Below are 26,435 nucleotides of genomic sequence, written 5' to 3' on the forward strand. Positions count from 1 at the left end.
AATATTTGCATAGAAAAGGCAGCAGCCGGGAGACTGCGCTGGGATTTCTCTCATGCACGCCGTTTCTCCTCGACGGTGCGGATATATTTGGAATGCAGGTCTTGCACCGCCGGAATGATAAGGCTCTCAATTTCCACCTCTGGGTCGCCTTCCGGCAGACTCTTCGGGTCGACGGGCTCGTCCTTTTCTGGAGTGCTGGCCTCACCGGAGCCCTGGCGGAATGGCACTCGAATCCAATGGTCTGGGTTTCCGGGTGAGACGAAAACCTGTCTTTGTTAGTCTCGTACGGGACGGATAATTAGCCAGGGGGAGGTGAGGGACATACAACTTCCCACTTGCGGGTGGATCTGAGGTGGCAAATTAGCATGCGTTTACACCTGCGTAGATGGAAGTGACTTACAATAGGTTGCCAATTACCAGGTGGTGTTGATACCTATCGAGCGAGTACCTTGCCTTGTGCACGAGGATGGCCGGGTCTGTCTCCAGCTTGAACGACACAATCATGCCTTGTGGGGACCAGCCCTCGACCAAGTTCTTCAGAAATTTGGGCACGGGGTCCAAGTCGACGACTAGACGCTTGCTTCGGGGAACAGACGGGGACGAGTCAAAGTTGTCAAACGTCTCTTCCTCCTCGACTACCGGACGGGCACCGGTGTTCCCCGTCCTCTTGACAGCATCGGCAGCATTCGTACTTTGGATCTTGTGCTCTGACATGCGGTCCGGCTGAGGTCTCAGTCAGAAGAGTGCACAAAATACGAACACATTGGCTGGACTTTACCGGAACGAAGAAATCGCTAACCGCGGCGGCCAGGTACAACAGCCCTCGCGGGCCGAGAGGCCGCATTAGCCGGGCAACGCTCCGCAGCTCGTGCAGGTAGTCGGAGATGCTAACAAATGGCAGGACGAGTAGCATGTTGCGATCACGCGCATCACGGTACTTGCGCAGCACGTGCAGCATCTTGGCCGTATCCTCATCCCGGGCCACGACGCTGCCATTGGGACCTTCTCGGAGGAAGTCTAGGAAGCAGTCGGTGGCGTGGCTGTAGTGGCGGGAGAATGGGAGAAGAGAAAATTGGCGGTGCCTAGGGGGATGGTTAGCTGGTCTGTCCTAAGCAGCGGGGGAGAGGGGTTGCGCGGGGCGAGGTTCCGTACAGGAATAGAACCGCGTAACCAGCTTCAAGGAAATACTCGGCGCTTGTCTGTTCGATGTGAGTCCAGTCAATCCTATACCCTTTAACAGATGGCCGCATAACACATGTCGCAGAGAGGCGATAACCCTCCCCCCGGACCACGAGTCTTGGCAGACAGAAAAGCACTCACAGCTCCGCGAGTGCCGGCTGAGAAGTTGTCTATGAAGCGCACGGTTTGTTTTTCTGCACGTTCTGGGCGTAAGTCACCGTCCAGGTGTTACTGACCAACGACATCGGGATTTAGAGCATACCGAGCGGTACCGTTGTGCCGCCTGACGTAACTAGCACCAGCCGCCGGCCGGCAGCCGAGTGGTAGTCGATGAACTCGCGCGCTTGAGCCACATGCTTGTCCAAGTCCTTGGGCGGCGGGTTGGCATTGAAGTAGTGGTCCTCGGCCAGGGCAGCGAGGTTGTCGGGGGGGATCTCGGGTGTATTGCTGGAAAACATGGTAACGAGGCGCTGTCTGACAAGAATCCGGGACTTGACAGGTGATGGCCGGGGACCCGGGGTTGCGGGGTTCGGCCCATGGTTTCGTTTCCATCCCACCTTCTAGCTCCCCGCAGCGGGTACTGTACATAACGGGTGGACCTGCGTCGCCGATGGTGGGGTTCTGGACCGCCGGCCGCCCCTGCTCGAGAAGTGAGAGCTTGACTGGGCAGAAGTTTGGTTGCCAAGACACACTGTGCCCGACTATGCATGGCTCTGCGCACAAGTAAGAGCAAGGGGGGGCTCGCAAGGCTCCAAGAGCAACAAATGGCCTCGACGGCTGGTTTATGCCAAACACCACAGCAAGTACACTAACTTTCCAAAAATTGGGCATCAGCTGTCGGACGAGGGCACCCCGGCATCAACATAACGTGAGCAGACACACAGAAGAAATACACAGAGCCTCGACAGGGATACCTGTGCAGAGCAAGCGACAATGCTCGTCTCGCTCACTGTCGGCAAGGTCGACGCCGGCGTCACCGTGCTGCTCACACCTGACAAGCGCCTGGCATGCCAACACTCGATCTCGCTGTTCCACGGGATGCCTTGCTAATTCCCACGTCAACAGATTGAATTCCCCTCAATCCTTCTCCCGCCCGATATCGCATCTGGGTCCATTGTCGACATCAATGTCGCGCGCAACAAGAGTTCCGAGGCCGCAGCTGAGCGCGCATTCCGCGAGCTACAAGACCGGATCCTCTCGTCCTTCGGTGCCGCTGAGCCCTCGCCTCCCGTCCTCCGATGCCGCAACGCGACCCAGACGAGCGTCGTTCTCGAGTGGGATCCCATCCAGCTCGCCACAGCCGACCTGATCAGCCTGGCGCTGTACCGCAACGGCCAGAAGGCCGGCAACATCCCCAAGCCCCTCTCGATGCACACCACCAAGATCAGCGGCCTCGCCGTCGACACCGAGTACACGTTCCACCTCGTCCTGCGCACCACAGCGGGGACCTTCACGAGCCAGCGCGTCGCGGTGCGCACGCACAAGATGACGGACCTGAGCGGCATCACCATCACCACGGGCATCCTGCCGCCCGCCGTGCGTGAGGGCCTGGCGGCGGCCGTGGAGCGCATCGGCGCCAAGATTGTCGACGGCGTGCGCATCGACACGACCCACTTTGTCACGGTGGAGGGCCGCGGCCTGCAGTGGGAGAAGGCGAACGAGCTCAACATACCCGTCGTGCGCCCCGAGTGGGTCGACGCCTGCGAGCGCAACGGCCGCATCCTCGGCGTGACAAAGTTCTATCTGGATGCCGTTCGGGTCGGGCCCGGGTTTGACGAACGGCCCGGCACGGCGGGCACGGCGGGCACCAACGCTTCGGTGCCGGCGCCCGCACCCGCACCCGCACCCGCGCCGTCGCGCCCGAGCAAGGACTCGCAGCCTTCAAATGGCACCGGCGCCAGTAGGCAGCCTCCGGAGCCGGCTCCTCGAGACTCTGCCGGACAGAAGGAGGAGGGAGGGGTCGAGTCGTCGTCGAGCGATAGCGAAGAGGAAGAAGACTGGGAGCAGAAGGTAAAATCGCCGGATGAGCAAAAGGTGTTGGCGGATGAGCGGGATCAGAACCAGCTGGCGACGCGACTGAAGCCAACGGTGGAAGAAGCCGACGAGTCCCAGGAAGAAGAGGAGGCTAGTGAGGACGAGAGGGGTGGGAAGTCGCCCGGTGACGGTGCATCGTTCCAGGATGTGGCGCTTTAATGCTAGACAAGGAGGCCACAAAGTGACGTGTAGGAGTATAAACCTGGACAGCACTACGTGCGTTACCCCAGAGGTTGATGATGTTTACGGAACGGCCGCTGTACCGTTTAATATCTCTCATGATAGAGACGGCGAAGGCAGAGTTGATACACTGTGTGCACTGGACGAGCTCAACCTTCTAATACACATCTAAGCCTAGCCCGATACATGTACAGAGCCCTTATGTTGCCCGTTTTACAGTTCCTTCTTCTCGTCCTTCACAGCCGCCGAAAGCGACTTTTGCTTGATAGACGCAGGCGGTGTCTTCAACCCGAACAGGACCAGCGTACTCACACCGGCAATCCCGAGGGCGCCCAAGCCATAGGCAACCTCTCGGCCAGCCCACCAATACACGCTCGTAAACAGCACCGGGCCCAGCCCCCTACCAAGCTGGCCCCAGCTCCTCAGCATGCCCAGCTTCCCTCCCCTCTCACCCTCGCTCGCCTCGAAGCTGCTGAGCGCGTTTAGTCCCGTCACGACGGTGGCCGACGTAGTGGCCAGGCACGTAGCGGCCAGGTACAGACCCGACACGGTGGAGATGCGGGCGAGGAGGGCGAAGGCGGCGAGGCACGCCAGCACGCCGATCCGGACGGAGAGCAGGGGCGGGAGGCGGCGCGTCACGCCGCCCTGCAGGATCGAGGCGACCAGGCCCACATAGCCGAGGAGCCGGCCGTTCTTGGCCGACGTGTACGCGAACAGGTCGTACGTCATGAAGGGCAGCGAGAACTCCATGCCCGAGAAGAAGAGCAGAAAGGTCATGTGGACGAGGTTCAAGAGGAAGTGCGAGTTTGTCCGTTGGACGGGCTGCGGTGCCGGCGTGGACTTGGTCTCGGCGTCCTTCCCCCCGGCAGCTGCCGCGTCGTCTGTCTTGGCTAGCGACGGGAGCGTCTCCGGCAGGTTGAAGTAGAGATACACCGTCTCGGTGACGATCAGGAACAGCGACACCCCCGCGGCTGTCGCGAAGGGGTTGGCGGCTACGGTGGCGATGGAGCTGAGCCAGGCGCCCAGCGCCGGCCCGAAGGTGAAGGAGATGGAGAAGCATGCGCCAATGAGGGCCATGGTCGATCCTCGGCTGTCAGTATCCGAGATGTCGGTCGCGATGGCGGTGGCTAGCTGCACGTTCCCCTCGGACAGCCCACCGACAATGCGCGAGGCTAGGAAGGTCCGGAAATCCACTGCCATCACCCACAGGAGCACCGAGAGGATGTTTCCAGCCATGCTGGCCAGCAGCGCGGTGCGCCGGCCATATTTGTCTGAGAGGCGCCCGATGACCGGAGAAGCAATGGCTTGGAGAAGACTACAGGAAGTGAGCCTAGAACAAGCCGGCCAACGGCAGGGTGAGGGGCTAGTGCAGTACGTACGAGAACAGACTCCCTAGCGCTCCGCCCAGCAGAACGATGTCATATCGCGAATCGATGGGTCGAGCAAAGGCGGCCTTGTATGCATTGAGGTAGCCGAGCAGACTCGAGAGCAATGTCTTGGACGGCGGCGCGGCAGAATCGACGGGCGCCTCGGCGTTGCGGTAGAACTCGAGCAGTTTTGGGAATAGAGGGAGGATGAAGGTGAAGGAGATCTGGAGCCAGCTTGTCAGTCGCCTGACAACGGATGTGTGTCTGAGCGCTCAGAGGGAACCTACCAAGTCAAGCAGCAGAGAGAAAAAGATGACCCGCAAGACCCTTTTGCGGGTGGCAGCCTCGACTGGTGGCGCCATCGGCTAGACTTGTCTCAGTTTTGATGATGGATTGCGAGTTGCGACTGTCGATCAACGTGGCAAATATTAGAAGGCGTCTCTCCAAGTATCTATCGCGGCCAGCACAATACGACGGTTGGAGACATATGCATGGGCGGTATCTAAAGGACAGACAAGGAAGCACAAAGAAGTTTTGTGCAATCGTCAAATACTAACACGGTTGCAGCATCACCTTGTCTAGAACGTGGCGTTGAGTTGCAGCCGTCTCCTAACCCGGCACGGAGCTCTCGGCGATCAACGTCACAATTTCCACGACGGACTTAGCGTTCAGAGCCCCAGCCACAGATGCCACGCACCTCTACCATGTATTGTATTGCGTAGCCACACTTCTCAGATCCGCGGGTCCAGGGACCAGGATTTGCATCCCGTAGCTGTCTCGAGCCCCCACCATCCACCCTACTCTAGCAGTTCGATACGAGATCCGTCTGTTTGGTCAAGACTTGTTGGCAAACACCAGAGACTCACCGTTTCCTCCTCCCCACTTTTTTTTTTTTCTTTTCTTTCTCTCTTTTTTCTTCTTCTTCTTTTCTTTATTCTTTTTCCCCATGTTTTTTTGGCCACTTTCCCCCTTGAACTATGGTCCTCATCTCAGTGAACTAGGTAATCAGCTCGCCTAGCGTCTCTGGGATCTGGACAATCTGCTTACACAATATCCTGCGCACCAAGACTCAGGCGAATACGCCAAAGGAGAATCCTAATTTTGAGGTTTCGGGACTTGTCCGCCATCGGCAGTCCTTAGGCCGTGTTAAACCCGCCAGCATGGATCCTTCGACGTTTTCGTCGATGGTAAATGCGTGAACCTTTCGAGGGCTTGCAGATCGGGAAAACAACAGCAGGGCCAGTTCAGCCCAATAACTCCGCATTATGATCGACCTGCTCGGCGAGACTCGCGCTCAATGTCTCGACCCGGATCACCTCCGTCCCCAGTTTAATTGCCCAATACAGGCAAGCGGTCTCGAGGACAAGAGGAAAAGAAACAAACTCGCCGACGCCGCAACGACCCGCAATGCAGGGGCAGACACCGAAGCCCATTGCGCCAAGCCAATACAGGAACACATAGGATCAGCAAATCGCAGCTTTCCAGATGAGAGAGAGGTCACATCGCCTTGCCCTGCAGCCGTCGCCACCCTTGCTTCGGGGAGCAAGGGGGGAGCACAGCTGGAAAGCTTAACTCATCTTCTAATCCGGCCGGAGAAGCGCCATGGGGCTGCCGCCATGTAGGTCCGACCACAGAGTCTGGCCCAACAGCGTTGCTGGGCGTGCCGGTCACTATCGACCATATTGAACGGCAATCAAGCCACACATCTCCTTTAGCCGCCAAATCACCGGCTCTATCGGTTGCGAGTGTAGAGTGCCCTACATGCGCGCTGTGTGACTATTATACCCCCTGTCTATGGTTCTCGCACCCTACAGTATTCCCCGACGGGGCCCTGTCCCCGGGCATGTAGGCCAGCAGACGGCGAGCGGGTGGTATCACGGGTCCCGAGCCCATGTCTTGCCGTTTGGTACCCTCTGCCAGCGAGGGCTGGGAAACTTCTTATAAAGGGATCTGCCTCCCGAGTCCGATTCCTGCTCCCACTCTCCACTCCAGTGCCCAAGGTGCCCATCCACTCGTTCTTGTCACTCGCTACTTGCCCACCCTCAACAGCCCGTCCGGTCATCGCCCTTCAAACAAACACGATATCCAACATGAAGACCACAGCTGTTGCTCTTGTTGCCCTCGCGGCCCGCGCCGCCGCTCTCGCTGGGGGAGTGCAGGTAGGCGTTGGTGCCGACGTCGATGTTGGCGTCGGCGTTGGCGCTGACGTCGGTGCCGACGTCGGTGTTGGAGTTGGAGTTGGTGTTGGCGTTGGCGTTGGCGTCGGTGTCGGCGCCGACGTTGGCGTTGGAATCGAGCACGGCGGTGAAAACAGCGGTGCCGCTGCCACCCAGCCCTACCCGACCTGGAAGCCTCACCCGCCCAAGTGGACTACGAGCACTGTCTGGGCCACCAGCGTCCAGACCATCACCAGCTGCCCTCCTGCCGTCACCAAGTGCCCGTTCGACCACACCGTTGTCACCACGGTCACCATCCCCGTCAGCACAACCGTCTGCCCCGTGACCGACATCGAGACGGACAGCCCTCCCCCTCCCGCTACCACGCAGGCCCCGCCCCCCGTGGCCACGAGCGTGACCTGGGCTCCGCAGCCGCCTGCCAGCTCCGAGTCTCCGGCGCCTCCTCCCCCCGTCGTCACTCCCTCCTTCACCAAGTCTATCGGCACCATCACGCCTCCCTCCAAGACATCGTCCTACCCGCCTATCGTCACGGCCGGCGCCGCTCAGAACGCTCAACGCGCTGGCGGTGCTCTTGTGGCCATTGCCGTCGCCGCTGTCCTTCTCTGAGTCTCCTTGTCCGCGGAAATCAGGGGTTCATGAGCTACGGGGTCTTCGGATACAGGTGCATTTAGCCATGAAGTGGAAATGGGGTCGAACAGGAGTAGCATGGTGGTCTAGCACTGGATTGGAAATGCCCCGGGGAACAGCAATGGAACATTCACGACGGCGCCTTGTCAATTTGCCCGAGGAGAGGACATAGATTTTTTCTGGACTATCTCTAGGTACCTAGTCATAGTTGGCCATGAGCCAGGCCCCCGAAATTTGGGAGTTGGCACTAGTGAGGTTATAATCAGTTTTTTTTGCCTAAAACCCTTCGATTCACATTCAAGCATTAGCGATCGAACTTGCAATCGACTTTCATGGTGACTGTAAAACTAGAGAGAAACTCGACCCAACGGACGATATTGCAAATACTCTGAGTAGTTCTGTCAAACAGCCCTACAGTACAACAGTTGGCCCTCAAAGTTGCTCCTTGGAAGAAACACCACGAAGTGGCGCGATGCCCAGCTGGTTTCCTGTTTTGCTGGCCATTATCCGCGCCGCCCCCGCAATCAATAAACGGGCATCCATCCCGTTCCACACCAATAATACGCACCGCCTTTCGGGCAACCCAACATCACTGCTGTACAACAGGTGTCAGGCAGAGAAGGCATAATCCCGTATATTGCTCACACTCTTTACGGGAGGTTTACGGGAGGCGTAGGCAATATACTTAGACTCAACCACGTTAAAATAGGCACCCATTTTTGCTTCGATTGACGAACGAATCAGGGTCTGACTGCGCGCCTACCGGTGGCCAACTCAAAAACAAACCGAGCGTCATTGAATGTAGCCGGATAGATTGCGCCAAGGAGCTGTTGGACTCATGATGTTAGGTCCCGGCCCAGTTTTTGCTCTCCCAAGCGGATGGAAAACGCACCCGCTGTCGGTTTAATATATGCTTCGAGTCAACACGAGCATGCGGGAAGGCGGAGGGGCGGCAATCGCGTAGCTCTGATCGGCTGAGGCTGATACTACCGTATCATTTACCCTGGGGCCCATCCAGCATGCTTGCCGCACGTTGTGACGCAGTCGAGAGGGACTGAGGACACCGTGAGCATACGATCCGCGAGTACCACCACGTCTGCCAAGCGCGGAACGTACCTGCACATGTAGAATATGACCGGACCGCTCGTCAACAGACATGCCGTTCGTCCCGACAAGAGTAGGCCTCCGTTAAACCATTGCCGCCAGCCGTCTCGCCACGTCATCGACCCTTACCGCGCCGCCAAGCAGCTCCCTCCCGGCCTCGCGATCCCGCCCGTTCTCACCGACCACCACCAGCTTGACAATCTCCCCGTCGTCGCCCATAACCAGCCTCCCGGTGCGCCCGTCGGCCCACTCGATGGTGATATGCTTGGCCTCGGCATCGGCAGGCGTGATATCCACAAGCCGATTCGGCAGGGGCTGTCGTGCCGATGCCTCTCCCTCCCCCTCCACACCCCCCTCCGCACCCCCATCCTCATCACCGCCCGCGCCCTTCCGTCCCCCCAGCCCCGCCGCCTTCCTCAGCTCAGCCACCACCCCAAGCCGGTGGTGATACCTGACGACCTCGCGCCGCAGCGCGCGTGCGAACCTCGCCAGGTCCTGCGTCTTCCGCGGCTCCGTCTTCTTCTTCCCCTCCTTGTTGCTAGACGGCGCGGCCAGGTACCGCGCGGCCAGCCCCGCGAGCGAGATGCACGCCGGCAGGGTGTGCCTGTGCACGCGCAGCCACGTCTTCCCCGCCTTGTCTCTGCCGCCGCCGCCGCCGCCGTCTCCGTGAGCTTCGTTTTGGTGGCCGTACGGCCGGTTCAGCAGGACGTAGTACGGCCGCAAGAACTTGCCCCGGCTCACTACCTCGATGCGCAGGCCCAGGATGGCGCCGCCGTCGACCGCCTTCGGGTCCGGGTCCCGCGCGCGAAAGGTGGTGATGCTGGCGCACGCGCGATAGAGGCATTGTTGGGTGTGGGCTTGTTGGAGGGCTGAGTGGGCGAGGAGGGATTTCTTGGTAGCGGGGGTGACGGTGGTTTTGGTGTTGTTATTGTTGTTGTTCAACGGCAAGGTGAGTGTTGGTTGGGGGTTGTCTTGTGATGTGAGGAGCTGGAGGGTGGAGGGCGCAGTGATAAGGGTTGATACATGGAGGCGGAGTTGTTTCTTAAGGGAGGCAGCTTTTGGGAGTGTCAGCAATATTGAGATCGATCAAAAACGTGCTGTGTGTGAGAGCAGGTGGAGCTTACCTCTTGCTTGGAGATGTTCAATCTCATCGTCGAGACTTGACGCCATCTCTCACACAGAATGTCAATCGCGTCCAGGGAGGGTGTTCTTGATGTTGGATTACAATGGATCACGTAATACAGTGAGATACCGCGACACAAACAGCCAATTTGAATTGCGCTGATTCAGGGGTTGAATGCAGGTTGATAAAAAGGTCACTTGAGGACGAGGGGGTTGGAATGTTTTGTTTACACGACAGTGAGACGGCCCTGTCAACGACGCCGCTGAGCTTGGCGCACAGGTGACCGGCTTTGCTGTGATGGGCTTGGCAGATGTGGTCTTGGCAGCCTCATGCAAGGCCCCACAGAACAATCGAAGCTTGTGAAACTGGATCGCAAGCAGAAAAAGCCAACAGCCTCCACATGATAAAACGATTGTACTAGCTCCGAGTCGGGATATCGAGTACACGCAGTCCTAGTGGCACTCCCATTCCCTACTATTGCACGTTACATAAGACAATGTCCTCTACTGTATACGTAGCTTCAGACAACACTAGGCAAGATGTCAGAGTTGCTGAGACGTTTCGCCACTAGGCGCAGAGGCCACGGTTGCAGCTTACACGCGCTAGCTACCCCACCATCCAACAGCAAGCCCCAGGCCAGCGGGGCTCCTCAGCCCAGGGGTTGCCTCCGAGCTGCCGGGTCCCTGAGCGGCACAGCCAGGCCACTCACTGCCAGTCGCTGGATTTTCCCGCGTCCGTTGCGACGTCCAAAGGCCACCTTGGAGCTCAGACGCCCGTCGATCACAAGACCCGCGACTTTCTTGTCTCTCGTTAACCGTTGTCTTCAAAGCCTAATGCTTAACCCGAATTGTTTGCTACTTCAGTCCGTTCTCGTCTAAGCACACCCAAGTACACTCTCTGAGCCCTCGAGACTGCGCAAATCTGTTCTTGGGACGTCCCGCCCGCTGTCCGATCCGCAGACACCCTTGAGGCTCCAAGAAACCACCATCGATCGCACATACATTAGATTTACCTATGGGTGCCAAGTCTCGTCGCGCCAAATCGCCGACGACTCAGAACAGTTCGCTCGGGTCCGCCCGCGGATCCGGGAGGGACAGTAACGGCCACGCCGCAATGACTACCAAGACCGAGCTACAGCGGCGGAACATATCGCAGGAGAACTCGTCGCCGGAAGGCGCCGCGGCGAACCTGATGGCGCGCGACTCGTTCTCGCTCGACGATCCCGTGCCCAAGACGCCCACGGTGAACAACCATGGCTTCTTCGAACTACCCAAGAAAGACCAGAGGAATTTTGGCCTACTGGTCCTCCTGTACTTCCTCCAGGGCATCCCGCTGGGCTTGGCTACGGGGTCCGTTCCCTTCCTATTAAAGAATCACATGTCGTACGGCGAGATCGGCATCTTCAGCCTGGCCTCGTACCCCTACTCGCTGAAACTCTTCTGGAGCCCGATCGTGGATGCGGTATGGAGTCCCAAGGTCGGTAGGAGGAAGAGCTGGATCCTGCCCATCCAGCTGCTGTCGGGGATAGGCATGCTGTGGCTGGGGTCAAAGGTGGAGGGCATGATGGAGTTGACGGGCAAGCCCGGCGGCCCTACCGTCTGGGGTTTCACCGGCTGGTGGTTCTTCCTGGTGCTCATGTGCGCCACGCAGGATATTGCCGTTGACGGCTGGGCGCTCACGCTGCTGACACCGGCAAACATCTCGTATGCCTCGACCGCGCAAACCGTCGGCCTCACCGCCGGCCAGTTCCTCTCCTACACCGTCTTCCTGGCCTTCTACTCCAAGGATTTCGCCAACCGGTGGTTCCGCACCGAGCCCCTCGAGCATGGCCTGATGAGCCTGGGCGGCTACCTCACATTCTGGGGATGGGCCTACATCGCCGTGACCATCGGCCTGGCCTTCCTCAAGCGGGAGGAGAAGACCAAGAACGAAGACGGCATCTGGGACGTCTACAAGATCATGTGGGGCGTCCTCAAGCTCAAGAACATCCAGACCATCATCCTCGTCCACCTCATCGCCAAGATCGGCTTCCAAGCCAACGACGGCGTCACCAGCCTCAAGCTCCTCGACAAGGGCTTCGGCACCGAGAACATGGCCCTGACCGTCCTCATCGACTTTCCCTTCGAGATCGGCCTCGGCTACTACGCGGGGAAATGGTCCCAGCAGTTCACGCCGATGCGCCTCTGGTGCTGGGGGTTCGCGGGCCGCCTGGCCGCCGCGCTCCTGGCGCAGTTCGTCGTCTCCATCTTCCCCGCCAGCGGCGCCGTCAGCGCAAGCTACCTCCTGGCCGTCATCGCCCAGCACGTCTTCTCCACCTTCACCAACACGGTCATGTTCGTCGCCGTGGCCGCCTTCCACGCCCGCATCGCCGACCCCGTCATCGGCGGCACCTACATGACCCTGCTCGCCACCGTGTGCAACCTCGGCGGCACCTTCCCGCGCTTCTTCGTCCTCCGCCTCGTCGACGCCTTCACCAGCGCCACCTGCATCCCCAGCCCGCACCCGGAGAAGCTCGAGCCCGCCCCCGGCCACCGCGCCGTGACCTCGCCCTTTAGCTGCGCCGTCCAGGCCGACAAGGAGCGCTGCCTCGCCGGCGGCGGCACCTGCGAGATGCAGCGCGACGGCTACTACCTCGTCAACATCATCTGCGTGCTCATCGGCGTCGTCACCTTCGTCATGTACATCCGCCCCAAGGTGTTGCAGCTCCAGGCGTTACCGCTCAGGGCGTGGCGCCTCTCATCTTCCCCTTCGAAACTCTGAAAAGCGGTCGCGTCTCACCACCACCGTGACCCCGCAACGTGTTGGAAGGGCGCCCATGTGGAAGCACCGGCTCTGTCCTTTTGTATATCAGCGTATATATAGAAAGAGCAATGCGTATCCATCTCCGATGATCTAGTAAACAGCCCCCGAGTGCTAGTGATACATCGTGCCAAAGTTACGAGATGTAAACTACCTTAACCATAGCGTTGGTAGAAGGGTTATTTTTCTTCCTATATTGGCTACAGCGATGAGCCGCGTTAACAATCATCACTTGACTGATCACCCAGTAGAAGAGCGTTTCTCGGAGACGGGCGTTTTATCATTGCGGGTTTTAAGCGCAAGCTGTCTATCTGACGTCGTCAAAAGAGCTTGCCTGGATCCCTCGGGACCGGAAGCTCCCAATTCGACTACCTGAATCCTCTCTCGAGCCATCCGTGATCTCTACGTGCCTAATCTTCAAGGCCAATTCATCGCATTGATCGTCCGTAGATCTGTGATGGCGACTACCAGGTAGAGCTAGGCTCTTCCTCCGGCTTGAAGGCCGCGGCGCCCCAGGCATCGCCACCAATGCCACCGTTCGCATCACCGTGATCCGCACCGCCGTTGTTCGCGTCCCGGCTATCGCCTTGGCCAGCGCCAGCAGCCTCATTCTCGTCGAAGTCTGACTCAGTCTCGAACTTCAGATTCTCCGCCGTCGCGCCCTCCGGGACGTACGGCTGCAGGAAGTCGGGAATCTCTTGCTTGGTCTCCATCAGAGTCCGAGTCAAGACCGAAGCGATCGGCTCATCTCGCTCGGAATAGAACGAGGAAGCAAGGCCACGATGGCCAATGCGTCCAGTGCGACCTGTAATAGTCAGAAGACGCCGAGCAAGATGCAGAGCACAAATAGACTTACCAATGCGATGCGTGTACTCTTCGATTCCTCCATGCATCATAGAGGGAAGGTCGTAGTTGATGACGTGCATGACATTGCGCACGTCAATACCGCGAGCCGAGACTCCCGTGGCGATGAGGATGGGACATTCGCCGCTGCGGAATGCGCGCATGGCAGCTTCGCGCTCCTTCTGGTTGCGGTCCGCGTGGATCGCGGTGCACGGCATGCCCAGGTTGAACAAGAAGTCATCCAACTCGTCAGCCGTGCGCTTGTTGTTTACAAAGATGATAGTACGCGTCGGCGGCAGCGAGCGGATGAGGTCGATGAGGGCCTGCTTCTTCATGGAAGGGTCGACGTAGATCACATTTTGCTTGATGTTCTCGTGGGAGCTGCCAGCACGACCAACACGCAGTCGAACATGAGTCTCGGCTAGATGGGTCTTGGCTAGATCGCGAGCTGCCTTTGGGAAAGTGGCAGAGAAAAGCATGTAATTGATGTTGCCCTCCTCCTGCTCTGCGTAGAACAAGTTAGAACATGACAGCTTCCTCGCCGCGCATTTGGAATTGGAACTTACCACCACCGGACAAGATCTTATTGAAATCATCCTTCCAGTCATCTTGCAACATCTCATCGGCCTCATCAATGACCATGTAGCGCAGACGACGGAGAGTCAGAGTGGCGGGCGAGTCAATAAAATCAATCAGGCGACCGGGAGTGGCCACCAAGACATCGCAACCCTTGTGGAGCTGCATCGCCTGCTCCTTGCGGGATCCGCCGCCGTAGACCACGCATGGGCGAAGCATGGTGCGGTAGCAGAACTTCCGGGCCTCGTTGAAGATTTGAACAGCCAGCTCACGGCTGGGGCAAACAATGACCACCAGGGGCTCGGCGCGGGTGGGATTGTCAATTCCCTCGCGGTAGGTGGCAGGGTTCGGGCGTGGTGCCGCCAACTTCCTGGCCTTGCCCATGAGTTTGTTGAGGATCGGGATCAGATATGCGGCGGTCTTGCCGGAGCCTAGCAGAAGTTGTCAGGAGCAAAAAGATCAAGTGAGCGAGCAAAGGGTTACTCACCAGTCTGCGCGATGGCGATCACATCGTATCCCATGTGGATGGCTGGGAGACAATAGCGCTGGATGGGAGTGGGAGTCAAATATCCAGCGAGCTCGACGTTCTTGAGCATCGCCGGGTGAAGGCCGGCATCCTGAAACTTGGCGATGGGCTCAACACGAGCAGGGCCTTCTTGATAGAGTTGGATCGAGGTAATCCTGAATTTTCCACTTTAGCAAACAGTTTCTGTGTCATAATAATGGCCAGCTTACTTGCTGAAATCAATACCCTGCACGGTACGATTTCCCGGCTCGCCAAACAGCTGCTTTTCCAGAGCAGGGTGTTCCGGGCCAATGTCGCCCTCCTCACCGTCCCACTCGTAGACCGCAGCGTTGCCCTCCCATTCGTGGGTGGTCTCGCCTCCGAGCGCTTCATAGTCATAAGCGGTGGGAGGAACCCAACCATCAACGGGCTTGGGGAGCTCCCGACGAGTGTTGCCATTGCAGGCATTGCCGTTGATACCGTTGTCATTGTTCTCGAGGACCTCGCGGAGTCCGGAAGTGTTAAACGCACCTGCGACCTCACCGCCGCGAAGCGCAGAAGTCTTACCTGGACCCCAGTCTTGATCAGCCATGACGAGAGTGAGGGGCTCGAAGTTTCTGTAAAGGAAATATTAGCATTTGATTGATTCTTGACGGCTAACGCGAAGATGGCGGCAGGAACAAAGGCACGAGGAACCGGTGTCTCATAGGAACCAGGAGGATATGAAGATGCAGGAATGAAAAGAACGCGTCAACGAGAACCCCGCAGAGATGAATACCTGCCGATGACTGCTCACACAGAAGATGGAGCGAGCTGGGGAAGATTCTTGTTGAAGGAGATGAGTCTGAAGGAACAGAAGGAACGGGAGATTTTCAAACGGGTTGACGAAGAGTGAGCAAGAAGCAGCCGCGGGATGGCACCTCCGGGAAGGAGGGAGTCAGTCTTGGAAGGACCAACAGGCTGCGAAGAGGCAGGTGGGGTAGAGAGATGACAAGGTGCCTTGCCCGCCAGAAGAAAGCGACTGCAGTGGGGAGTACTTTCTCTCTCGATGGAAGGGCAAACCGCAACTCTCGATGAATGTAGGCGGCGAGAACGTGTCGGTCAAGATCGCTCGACCAACGGAAAAAATTGCAACGGTGAAAAGGCGGAAAGGGAGGCAGGCCGACCATTAAGCAAGGGTGCTAGGGATCTTGGATGCTTACCGTTTGCGAACGCAGCAGAGGGTGTGATAACTCAGTTTGGATGTCGCAGCCGGCCAGAAGGGAAGGGCGGCGGTGACGGGTGCGTATGGTAGGAAGAAGAAGAGGAGAGAGAAAGGCAGAAGAGGAGAATTTATGCCCGCGCCGGGAGGGGAGACGCGTCGTCCAGAGCAGGCCGCGAAGAAAGCTGCCTGTTTCTAAACGAGTCGTGACTTGGCATAAAGAAATCGAGAGCGGGAGGGACCAAGCACAGCTGGATGCGCCTTGTAGTTGTTCCTGCCCCGGTTGAGCCGCAGACCGACTCGCATGCGGGTCCAGTCAGAGTCGGGAGCGGGGCATGAGACGGTCTGTGATGCTTGGTGATGATTGATAACAGGGGCTGCGGCTGATTAGGTGATAACAAGATATTGCGCAGGTGCAGACGACGACGAGTCTCGACCTAGAAGGAGGCTGCGAGTGAGCAGCGTACGGGTGGCGTGCGTTTGTTTTAGCATGGCTAATCTAGGGAGAATAACCATACGGCATCCCTTTGCGAAGACTTAGAATCAACCGTCATGTTTTCTTTGAACGTGGGCTTCAAGGGCGGAGATATAGGGTACTAGAAACCTAGGTACCGTCAAAGAATTAGGGGAAGGGCTGCGGTTATGCACCCGTCCCAGAAAGCCTTAGTGGCAGATAGAGACATCACAGCAGCCAGACCGTGAGACCAGACGGGAAGATGATGTAGGTCAGTCCTGAGAAGACTTGATTGCTCAGGTGTGATGCCCCTGAGACTAAGAGTCCCAAAGGGGCAATGTATATTTGGCAGTAAATAACATGTTATCACTGCCAGGGGCAACCGCAAATTAGCCCAGAGCTTCAGACAGTCCATTTCCAAAATCGAGTTGAAATAAAGGTCAAAGCCACATATAGAGGGCAGCCGCCCGATCGGAAGGGGTTGTACATACATATGAGAAACCGAGGTCACCATCCTCTTAAACGCCTTCCATCGAATAACCCGAACTCCGCAAATGCTAAACTGTTTGCCCAGAGATGCTACACCCAAGCCCAGCAGTTAACGCTCTATCTAGCGTGGCAGCAGCTCTTCCAACTGTGCCGCCTTCTTTCCTGGCATTATCCATGCCGACTGAGATGGCGGCCCTCCATTTCATGTCAAAGACACGTTGTCTTGATATGCGGTCGGGATACATCTCGCTGTCCTCGTCTCTAGGTGTCCCAAAGAGATTGAGGTATGCGAAGGGGTTTGGTGTCTCGGGGAGACGGTAGATATTGTCCCAGTATGCGCGAGGGTTGTAGGCGACAGGTGCCTCCGGGCGAAATCCGGTCTGAAGGAACTTGGCGAGGGCTAGAATTTGTCTTGCCTGTACTTCAGGGCCCTTCTTGGTCCCGAGCGTCGCCTTGGATGCAGATGTCCAGCCTTTGCTGGTCATCGTAGACCCAACGCTTGGGTTCCAGCCCAGCATTGAACTGAAGCTATTCAGCGTCTTCAGCCACCCCCCGGGGCAGGAAACAGTTTCATCTCCGGCGGCCTCGAGAAGCCACTCCAAGATGTTTAAAGTGTCATTGCGGATGTCGTTGGACAGATGTGTCATGCCGCCCCGGATGTACATGAGAATCTTCTCGGCGAGCGGTCCAACCTCTGAGGGCGGCAGAACTCGGAACAGTTTGAGGAGCTGTGTACGCACTGATGCAGACCCGTCCGACATCAGGGGAAGTAGCTTTGTCAGGACACCTGAAGTGCCAACCGGGTTGTTGGGCGGGTTGGCCGAAAGCTGATTGGTGAGGTAGGCTAAGGCATCTCGTCTTTGGTTGTCAGACTTTGCGCTGACGGCAAGAGAGAGGTTCTGCTTGAACTGCTCCGCTGGGTCTGTTCCATCCGCAGCGAGGGTCTGTTGATTGACGACGATGGCTGCGCGCTATTAGTGACCACATTCCATGCCTAAATGAACGTGATATCGCACATTTGGACTTAAAGCTTGTATCCGTGAAATTGGCCGCCTTGGGTTTTGCTTTTCCGACTTTCAGCTTGGCTTTCTAAGCAGCGCTTTAGTGAGAATTCCTTGGTTTTAGGGACAACGATTCACACCTGGAAGTCCTTTTTTTTCTCCTTTTTCTTTTTAGTGCTAGAACCCATTCTTGGATCGTGAGGAGACCAACCGCCGCGCGATGTTTACAGTGTCTCGCGATCTGAGCGGCCTGTGTAATGATATGGAAGTTGCGGGGATGATAAGTTGGAAATTTCAGCGGTGTAGTACGGCAGAATTCATTCGAGAAGCTACGGGGGTCAATTGCCGTCTAATCTGCTGCTTGAGCGCCAAGCTGCAGTGAGGGACTGCTGTGGAGATATCTTTCTGCTACTGGCGAAAGGCTTCAAACCCGACATCTCACCTTGTCCATCAATCCCGGCCAGTTAATTGCCTTTGCAAGATACTAGGCCTGGAAATTCGAGGTGTTTTTTCCTACATCAGTAACGGCCACAATGACGGACCCGGTTTTGGTATGTTAGCTTACGTGCATTCATATAACGCCCCCCTTGTCTGACCATGCTTCGACAGGGCGCTGGTCCAGATGTGCTCGAGGAGACATTGGGCCGCCTTTCCAAGAAGGCAGGCGTGCGAGCAACCATGGTCCTCGACCGTACTTCGGGAGCTATTTTGAAGACCAGTGGTCAGGTCAGCTCCATTCGAAAGACGAAGGCTACCGCACCATCCATCCCAGCTGTCGGGTCCTTCTCAAATGAACCTAGCGGCAACAGCATCACCCAAGATCAGGGCGCGGAGGAATTGGCGTCGATGGTGTGGAATTTTGTTAGCACTGCTGGCAGCTTTGTGCAAGAGCTAGACACTGAGGTGGGAGCTAGCCTTGGAGTCTAGGGCGTAACATCCCCGGCTGACAGACCACAGGATGAAGTAAAGTTGCTCCGGCTGCGAACCAAGAAGCAAGAATTCGTCATCGTCCCGGACGCAAAATATCTGCTAATTGTTGTCCACGACACCTCTTCAGCATAAGGGAGGTGGGAGAATAAGGACGCGTCGATGAGGCTATGCGGATAGGTATCGCGCTCATTATCCCGCTTTAAATCTTGAGCGCCATCGGAGTTGCATCGCAGCCCAAGCCCGACGGTGTTTCGTTAGGAGCACCGTTCTGAGCTGGTCGCCTCGATGTCACTTAATTTTAGATCAAAAACGACGTTTTTCTCCAGGAAGACATCGGCAAGCCAATAGTGGGATGGACGCGGCTTTTCGGCTCCCCAGTCCATAGGTATTCGGACATCTTGAAGGAGCCGAAGCGTACTCCGCCTTGGCTGCCCTGTCGCAATACCGTTATGCCTTTGGTGGAAACACCGGACCCACATGCGGGCTTGTCGCCGTGGGCTTCCTGGGACACTGTAATTTGAGCTGACGATATCGGCAACGGGTCTAGAGCCATAGCGCGTCGTAGGCATATTGAAATCCAGAGCTTTTGGCCAGCCGGCCAGACGAAACACTTTGGATCTCGCTTCAGATCTCGCGCCAGGTCTTGGCAGCCTGCCGTCCAAGCTTGCAATAAATATGCAGGAAGGTTGCAGTGTAGCAATAGTTGCCCCTCCAATGGGGCCCTCAACCGTTAGTACCTTATGCATCAATCGGCCAGGGAAACCTACACACCTTGCGCGAATCCCGTGCCGCGATGCCCGCCCAAGTTTTGCATATGGGCCTGGATTCGAAACAAGTTGGCTGGTGCATCATGATTCTTTGCCTCGCGACTGGTTCCTCACAGGCCAGGACAGGAGCGGTACGGCACTCCACCCCACATCCACAGGGCACCGGTGTTGTAATCTTGCAGGATGCGTTGGGCTCCAGGGATCGTGGGTGTCATTCTGCGCTCTCGTAATACAAAGGAAGCTATCTTAAGGCTTGCGAATGAATAACACACGTGTTGCTGTCCGCCATTGGCTTCCCACTTCTCGACGATACGTCTGACAAGGCCCGGGGCAAACCCATTGTTTTTGAACCATCCGGTCAACACTACCGTCCCTGTTTCCCATCCCATCTGCCGGTCTTTTACTCCTGCCGTCTCTCTCCCTCTCGGTCTTCTCTCCCTGCACGATCGGGGGCTCTGACTCTCGCCGTGCTCGTGGTTTCACACTGTACCTTTCGGTATTCGGCGGAAGGGTACACGACAAGGGAGCTTTCGGTGAAGACCCCGGCTTCTAGAATTTGCAGGTTCCCGCTCGTTGTCCGCACACCAGAATCGCAGGCGGTGCCTCTGTTGAGCCGCTTGCACGCTCTATGACACCGCGTCGGCCGCAGTTCCCCGAGGTCCAAGTCGACAATGCCCCCGTTCTCGATGCTGAGGAGATCGCCTCGTGATCGCAAGAGTCGAGAGAAGCAGAAGGTAGAGGACGTGGGCGACTCGAATGCCACGCCTCCCGATGAAGACGGTGAATGCGAAGGAAGTCCGGCCGTCAACGGCCTGAAAGATGGGCACGACAGTGGCACAAAAGGACGACGAAGTTTCAACCGAGATCTATTGCAAAACATTCGAAGTCGACTTTCGGGAAAGCCACCATCAGCCCCTCAGCGGGGAAGAGCTGCCTCGCAGCCCCAGCCTCAGCGAGGCACAGCGGCGGTAAGACCCATCTCCTCGCGTTAGCTCCCCGCCATCTTTGAGATACCCCGACCTTAAGGTACCCCAGACCGTTCAAACGGCCCGCACACGAGGTTTCGCGCATACCCCTCACACCAATCTACTGTTGGAATTGTGAGATGCAACCGCGGTCGCACTGCGCCATGGACCAGCCAGTGGTGACAGCGCCAATCGCCCCTTTCCTGCGGTCTGGGTCTGGGGAAGTTGCGAGCCAAGCTGCCGATGTAGGGGGCAACACGCCTAGGATCTCGCGCCCCAGTGTCGTCACCCCCCGGAGCCGGCCCGCGTGACCCACGGCATCTTCCCCATACGGTTCCCTGCAACCCCCAATCGTACGACGGGCCGCCCAGGATCTCGCAGACAACCATCTTGGGCGTCCCGTTGAAGCTCGTGGCTATGCACTGAGCGCCTTTACTGACGGTTGCCGAAAACCCATCAGGTCGTCTCTGGGGCATCAACGCCGCTCTCGCCGCTCTCGCCGCGATCTCCTCCTCTCAATCCCAATAAGCCGCTACCCTCCCCGCCGCCGCCGGGCAGCGAACAGACCCGGGACCCGCCGGCAAGACCTGTACTCAAGTTGGCTCGCATCATGGCCACCTTGACCGATTCCGAGGTCGAGAAGCTCTTCTCAGGAGCCCCGCAGTACTTTGCCCGCTCCGAAGGCCACTTCACCGGCGCGCCGCACCCGTCGGTGGCGTTTCCATGGGACGAGGCAGTCGAGATCCGGGACCTCACAGACCACACGCAGATCGAGGACAAGGCCTGGGGCTGTGTCACAGCCTGGCCTCACATCACACGTGATGTCCACAGCGATCGGTCTACTGCACAGAGGGCGTCCGAGGAGAAACGCCTGGCCCACTTTTATCCGCGATGCCGCGAACGGCCAAACATGCTGAGCATGTTCGGGCTCGAGAAGGGGAGCGTGGGCTATCAGGCAGCCCTTGAGTTGGCCGTGGCCGATGCCCTGCAGGAAGAGCAATGGGGCTTCGAGAGCATTGGTACCAGGCTGCCCGCCATTGTTGAGCAACGCCAGAAGATGCTCACGTCAAAGGATGGGCTCCGGCACGTGGAGGAGACGGTAATCATGGAACAGCTGATCAAGAACAGCCAGAGGTACAGCGAGAAGCATCTGCGCGAGCGGCGTTCGAGCGAGCTCTACAATGAGCTGTTTCTCCAGATCCTCCATCCGCCGACCAAGGTGCTCGACCACAGAGACCCCTACAGCCTAGCCGTGCAGATTATGGCCCTTGTCAAGGTTCTCGCGGTGCCGAACACGTGGATTGACTTCTCACACGTTGAGTGGCGGATCCGGTTAGGCCAGCTTCTGTGGGGAAATCCTGCGGAGGACGAAGTTGAGGATGGATCGTCTATTACGACGGGCGACTCGGCGAGCGGCATCCACGAAGAGAGGTACTGGCTGCTTCTGCAGATCTTGCTGGCCTGCGAACTCCTCATCCGACTGGACGCAATCACGGAAGGCGAGGAGCTCGGGGTAGAAAGCATCAGGCCGGCTGAGATCCATAAGTTCGAGAAGGACGCAAACAAGTCGGTCAAATGGTCACTCATTATGGCCCGCGTGTGGTTGGAAAACATTGAAATCGTCAAGACAGAGGCGACTGAGCGGACGAGCACTGAAGATAAGCCCTCGGGTTGGCTAGCGACATTAACCAAGCGCATGTCGTTGACTCGTGACCATGGTTCGCATGGCCAACAGGACCGTGGCCCAGTATATGCAATCAAGGGCAAACATGTACAACGTCAGGCTGACGGCTTGGCTCACTTTGCCAGGCGGCTTCGGTGGCCCGATGCCGACTCCTATGTCTCGAGAATATCCGATAATTGTCGTGCCGTGGCGGAGGGCACTCCACTCAGCACCCCACTCATCAGCCCGAGTAGTCGAACGGACAGCCGCCGTTCGTCTTACTTTGGCACTCCAAGCTCGGACTCCAGAGCCGGGCGCTCCGCATCCCGGCGCAGGAAGATCTCGGCGGCCCTCCATCCGTCCGGGTGGCTCTCCAAAAGTTATGTTTCGGGACTAATGCTGCCGGGCGAAGGGCTTTGCCACTTTCTAATGGCAACCTTGCTGGAGAACCACCCAGAAGCTTTGGCGAGATTGGGCACCACGGCCAACCTCTGCGGAGGGTTTGTCTACTCGGGCAAGAGCTTCTGGAGTACGGCTTGCATTGTTGGCCGTGTCCTTGCTGCTGGCAAGGGTGCTGTGGAATGCATGGGCTGGTACGTACCATTCAAATCGTTGATCACCAAACCCAATGTTGCGCTCTCAATCCCACCTTGAATGCTCAGAGAGGAAAGGAAGAACTAACACGGTAGGGCAGGATTTCCAGCGACGTCACGCCGGAGGGGCTCGGCGATGGTTGGGTGAATATCGAGGTTGAGGAAGTGCCAGGTGAGGACATCCCCAATAAGAAAGCGGCCATTGTCTAGCGAGTCATTCTGACAGAGTCTGGTATACAGAGGATGCCGATCATGTTAACAAAAAGGCTCGACTGTGGGGTAAACAGGCGATTGAAAGGGAGTCGAATGTTCTTGGAGACGCAGACCCCTCATCTGTCCTTCCAGCTGACTTCATCATCCCTTTTGAGAATATCTACCGGGATAAAGCCCCTCCGGTCATCAAGGTCGAGCTCAAGGCTCTCCATCTCTGGGCGCAGGTCGAATCGGTTCACACTACGCCAACCGAGGACTACGGCGCCACACCCATGACGGACATCAGCCGTCCACCGGAAATTCGTACCTATCCAGCTGCCGTGGCTTTTACGGTAACAGATATCGAATCGGGGGATGCAAAAGAGCACACGTATGCGCTGGCAAAAGACATCAACTTCGTGACCGCCCATCCATGTGTCCCTTCCCAGCATGTGAAAATAATGAAGTCACCCTCTAGCCCTACGATCCGGCAGGTCGACCTTTCGGGAAACAGTCTTGCCGGCAAGACAATTAGCGTTGTCGGTAAGAGCACCACTTTTTTTCTTTTTTTTCTTTTTTTTTTTCTTTTTTTCTTGGTGTCCTGGTTTTTTATTCTATCGTATATCAGCCTGGTTTCCTCGTTCCGTGGTAAACTGACAAGACGCAGGCCATCCCTTACACAAGTATTACACATATACAGCGCTCCACCTCTCGGAACTGATATCCAAGCAAGACTTCTCGCTCGAGGCATTGCTTGGCGATTACTCGTCGGCTTCCCACCGCCCCAGCCTCACGCCGGCGTCGAACAACGCCGCCAAGGTGCTCGTCATCGACTGCATCACCGGCTTCCAGCCGCAGCCGCAGGAGCACGAGATCCCCCTGTCACCCGTCATCAGCCGGTCCGATAGCCACGCGTCGTCCTCCTTTTCGCCGCTCTCCCCGACAACCCCCGGAGGCGCGGAGGGCTCCGGGGGGCTAGCCGGCGCGCTCGAAAGCGCCTCCAAGAAGATGCACTCGGAGACGCGGCGGCGGCAGTTTGGGTCTGATATGGAGATCCTGGTCCGAGCCTTCTGTGCGGAGAAGGGCTGGAACGCCCTGATCAGCAGGAGGAGGAGGGGATGTCTGGCGTGCGCAATTCGCGAGGCTGGGGCGTTGGGGTGGAAGGTTGTCATCCGGGTGGATTAATTATTAGGTCGTGTATGCTCCAAGCTACATGTGATGTGGGGACGGGTATGTTGAGCACCGGGTGTTACTCGGTTCAAAGGCTCAAAACCCGTTGATGGGGGCAAAGCGTGTACCATCTTTACTGGGTGTTGGTGTTCAGATGCAGGCCAAAACAGTAAATTGTTGGTCGAGGACATAGCGGGTTTGCGTTTAGCGATTATGTTCGAAAATACCACTTTTATATACGATGCTACAACCACGCGATTCGACGTTTGAGATGCAGTCATGTGTTGCAACTGCATGGATTGCAGCAAAGAGCTGATGAGACCGGATAGAGAGTCTCATTCTCAATTGAGCCTGTCGAGGATGTCTACAGGTCACCAAAAACAGACCACTCCTTCCACCCCTTCTTCTCGCCTGGCAAACGAACCTTCTCCCATTCTTCTCGCGTAACCTCTTGCCTAAACAGTTGTGTTAGCCATGGTTTACTTTCTCCTCAACCCGTGATAGAAGAACATCCGGAGCAGAAACAACTTTGTCTCGGTGCATTCTCCCAAGGTGACGGGGATGGTAATCAAATACAAACACCCCAAGCCCAGAGCGCTTTGTCACTTACCACTGCCGAACCGGAATCCACCCGATATATGCGCGATCACCGAACCCGCCGACCCAGTATATCTGCTCCACGACGAGCCGCACAAAGTGGCTCTCGTGCACCTTGCTGCCGGGGAGCCAGTAGCGGGCGTCCGGGTGCGACTTGACGTAGCAGCTCGCGAGCTTGGCGCCGACCTCGCCCGTGCGGTCGTCACCGCCTTCGATCGGCTCAAGGTAGCCCAGGAGGGAGAAGCGCGGGAGGTTGGCGGCCGAGTAGGGGAGGGAGATGTCATGGTCCTGGTCGTCGGCGCTGCTGAGACCAAGGAATGAGAGCCAGCTTCGGCTCTTGGCCTCGGAGCTCTTGATCCGTTTGGCCGGGGGGTGCGGTGGATGCCATTCCACCGAGAGGCTCACGTTGCTGCCCGCGGCAGCGTTCTTGAAGGTCGTGCCGATGGTGATGGCCAGGATGGTCGGGTTGCCGAGGTCGTCGTCCTCGCAGTCAGCGATGTACTCCATGAGGCCGTACGGCATGCCGCCTAGCCCGGCAGGGCGCCTCTCCTGTGCCGATGCGTCATTGCGGTTGCTGTGCTTGTCTTCTGGAAAGACGGTGGACAACGTGCCGAGCGGGGTGAGGGCGAGGATGCGCCGGCCGAGGACAGCGGATTCGTATGAGGTTGGGATGCGGTACTCGCGTTCCCGGGTGGGGACTACAGCGGCGGATGCGCCGTAGGAGGCGAGGAGAAAAGCGCTGGAGATCGTAATTGGCTTCATGATGGAGGGGGCATTGAAGGCAGAAACCTAGCCTTAGATGACAGGAAGGAAATGGTTTCGCTGGACAAGTCCAGACCGCAACATGCTGGTGCTGTTGCTAGGGCGGCACATGGTCACGAACCCCGGCAATGGGCCCATGGCTTGGAGACGTAACTAACAGCGGTCGGACGACTCCGTGATTGCGGGGTTGGTTCCCAAGTCCGCCAAGCAATTTTATCTGATCATCTGATAATGGCGCCACCGCAACCACGCCTTCCAAACATAGCAAAGGGACATCGAGGTTGCTGTACTGTATCATGCTTGCTATATATTGCTCCAGTAGAGCCTTGACGAGCCAATGAAGGAAACATCCAAACTAGAAGAGCAGGTTTGACCACACCGGGATTACTAGGAGCAGAGCCAACGGCATAACCCCAATTCCCGATGAAGAAGGGAGAAACAAATTCCAGAGGAACTAGCAAAGGAATGGACTCTCGTAAAACGCTCGAACCGAGATGGCTAGTTGTTCCTGATCCTTTCCTCGCATTCCTTCCCTTCGCTTCAACACTCCAGAGACATTTAGTCACGTGGAGTCACCTGAGACTTTTATGCGCTTGGGCCACCACCCAGGTTTCGGTCTGAACCCCAATGGCGAGCCCCGCAGGGCTCCCACAATTATTAGGTAACCAACGGATAATCCGCCAGAAATCGTTCCTCCCCGAAGACATCGAGTTGCAGACTCTTCTTCCCGTTCTTCCGCTTGTCAATAGCCCCCGAACGAGAGTTTATCGCGACCAAACACAAATCACACAAAATGGGAAAGGTTCACGGAAGGTAAGCTTTGCCTTCGAGCACCGTTTGACAATTCCGGCGGGGATGCAAATGGATCACTGACTTTGCCACCAACAGTTTGGCTCGTGCCGGTATGTTGTTCTGTTCTCCCCGTCACCGACCGCTACAGCGACCGCCGATGCGAAACCCGAGTTTCTCAACATATCTGGATGGATTCTGATGGGCGCAAACAGGCAAGGTCAAGTCTCAGACCCCCAAGGTCGATAAGCAGGAGAAGAAGAAGACTCCGTATGTCCTCCCGCTCTAACCCCTCCCGCGTAACTCGGCACTCGTTCCGACAACGAAGCGCGAGTTCAGCGATCACAA

At 57.3% G+C, this 26,435-nt stretch overlaps 12 protein-coding genes across 12 annotated transcripts; 6 read left to right on the forward strand and 6 right to left on the reverse strand.

Moving 5' to 3' along the window:
* Positions 1-50: 50 nt before the first annotated feature.
* Positions 51-1,637, reverse strand: CAB2 (Phosphopantothenate--cysteine ligase cab2; the record flags this gene model as incomplete). Its single annotated transcript, XM_071057839.1, has 7 exons — positions 51-266; positions 326-347; positions 401-723; positions 779-1,082; positions 1,153-1,199; positions 1,321-1,373; positions 1,442-1,637. 7 exons carry the CDS (start codon positions 1,635-1,637, stop codon positions 51-53), a joined length of 1,161 nt encoding a protein of 386 aa, XP_070913940.1.
* A 475-nt stretch (positions 1,638-2,112) lies between these two features.
* Positions 2,113-3,372, forward strand: MFIFM68171_02418 (Chitin biosynthesis protein CHS5; the record flags this gene model as incomplete). Its single annotated transcript, XM_071057840.1, has 2 exons — positions 2,113-2,184; positions 2,245-3,372. 2 exons carry the CDS (start codon positions 2,113-2,115, stop codon positions 3,370-3,372), a joined length of 1,200 nt encoding a protein of 399 aa, XP_070913941.1.
* A 234-nt stretch (positions 3,373-3,606) lies between these two features.
* Positions 3,607-5,122, reverse strand: MFIFM68171_02419 (Major facilitator superfamily (MFS) profile domain-containing protein; the record flags this gene model as incomplete). Its single annotated transcript, XM_071057841.1, has 3 exons — positions 3,607-4,708; positions 4,773-4,984; positions 5,048-5,122. The coding sequence occupies 3 exons, from the start codon at positions 5,120-5,122 to the stop codon at positions 3,607-3,609; spliced, it is 1,389 nt and encodes a 462-aa protein (XP_070913942.1).
* A 1,728-nt stretch (positions 5,123-6,850) lies between these two features.
* Positions 6,851-7,543, forward strand: MFIFM68171_02420 (uncharacterized protein; the record flags this gene model as incomplete). The annotated part of the gene is made up of 1 exon (XM_071057842.1): positions 6,851-7,543. One exon carries the CDS (start codon positions 6,851-6,853, stop codon positions 7,541-7,543), a length of 693 nt encoding a protein of 230 aa, XP_070913943.1.
* A 1,209-nt stretch (positions 7,544-8,752) lies between these two features.
* MFIFM68171_02421 (Cenp-O kinetochore centromere component) lies at positions 8,753-9,838 on the reverse strand (the record flags this gene model as incomplete). The annotated part of the gene is made up of 2 exons (XM_071057843.1): positions 8,753-9,723; positions 9,793-9,838. 2 exons carry the CDS (start codon positions 9,836-9,838, stop codon positions 8,753-8,755), a joined length of 1,017 nt encoding a protein of 338 aa, XP_070913944.1.
* Positions 9,839-10,805: 967 nt separating this feature from the next.
* On the forward strand, positions 10,806-12,551 carry MFIFM68171_02422 (Acetyl-coenzyme A transporter 1; the record flags this gene model as incomplete). Its single annotated transcript, XM_071057844.1, has 1 exon — positions 10,806-12,551. The coding sequence occupies one exon, from the start codon at positions 10,806-10,808 to the stop codon at positions 12,549-12,551; it is 1,746 nt and encodes a 581-aa protein (XP_070913945.1).
* A 503-nt stretch (positions 12,552-13,054) lies between these two features.
* On the reverse strand, positions 13,055-15,106 carry MFIFM68171_02423 (RNA helicase; the record flags this gene model as incomplete). Its single annotated transcript, XM_071057845.1, has 5 exons — positions 13,055-13,395; positions 13,447-13,938; positions 14,000-14,440; positions 14,497-14,690; positions 14,745-15,106. The coding sequence occupies 5 exons, from the start codon at positions 15,104-15,106 to the stop codon at positions 13,055-13,057; spliced, it is 1,830 nt and encodes a 609-aa protein (XP_070913946.1).
* A 1,620-nt stretch (positions 15,107-16,726) lies between these two features.
* IPI1 (rRNA processing protein) lies at positions 16,727-17,847 on the reverse strand (the record flags this gene model as incomplete). The annotated part of the gene is made up of 3 exons (XM_071057846.1): positions 16,727-17,622; positions 17,675-17,747; positions 17,800-17,847. The coding sequence occupies 3 exons, from the start codon at positions 17,845-17,847 to the stop codon at positions 16,727-16,729; spliced, it is 1,017 nt and encodes a 338-aa protein (XP_070913947.1).
* A 345-nt stretch (positions 17,848-18,192) lies between these two features.
* MFIFM68171_02425 (Roadblock/LAMTOR2 domain-containing protein) lies at positions 18,193-18,721 on the forward strand (the record flags this gene model as incomplete). Its single annotated transcript, XM_071057847.1, has 3 exons — positions 18,193-18,210; positions 18,269-18,562; positions 18,617-18,721. 3 exons carry the CDS (start codon positions 18,193-18,195, stop codon positions 18,719-18,721), a joined length of 417 nt encoding a protein of 138 aa, XP_070913948.1.
* A 1,306-nt stretch (positions 18,722-20,027) lies between these two features.
* Positions 20,028-20,328, forward strand: MFIFM68171_02426 (uncharacterized protein; the record flags this gene model as incomplete). Its single annotated transcript, XM_071057848.1, has 2 exons — positions 20,028-20,136; positions 20,189-20,328. The coding sequence occupies 2 exons, from the start codon at positions 20,028-20,030 to the stop codon at positions 20,326-20,328; spliced, it is 249 nt and encodes an 82-aa protein (XP_070913949.1).
* Positions 20,329-20,931: 603 nt separating this feature from the next.
* MFIFM68171_02427 (Helicase) lies at positions 20,932-23,954 on the forward strand (the record flags this gene model as incomplete). The annotated part of the gene is made up of 4 exons (XM_071057849.1): positions 20,932-22,577; positions 22,679-22,749; positions 22,818-23,312; positions 23,437-23,954. The coding sequence occupies 4 exons, from the start codon at positions 20,932-20,934 to the stop codon at positions 23,952-23,954; spliced, it is 2,730 nt and encodes a 909-aa protein (XP_070913950.1).
* A 349-nt stretch (positions 23,955-24,303) lies between these two features.
* MFIFM68171_02428 (FMN-binding split barrel-related protein) lies at positions 24,304-25,298 on the reverse strand (the record flags this gene model as incomplete). The annotated part of the gene is made up of 2 exons (XM_071057850.1): positions 24,304-24,394; positions 24,550-25,298. 2 exons carry the CDS (start codon positions 25,296-25,298, stop codon positions 24,304-24,306), a joined length of 840 nt encoding a protein of 279 aa, XP_070913951.1.
* Positions 25,299-26,435: the final 1,137 nt, after the last annotated feature.

Source organism: Madurella fahalii (assembly GCF_045866475.1).
Source record: "Madurella fahalii IFM 68171 DNA, scaffold_1, whole genome shotgun sequence".
Taxonomy (NCBI): domain Eukaryota; kingdom Fungi; phylum Ascomycota; class Sordariomycetes; order Sordariales; genus Madurella; species Madurella fahalii.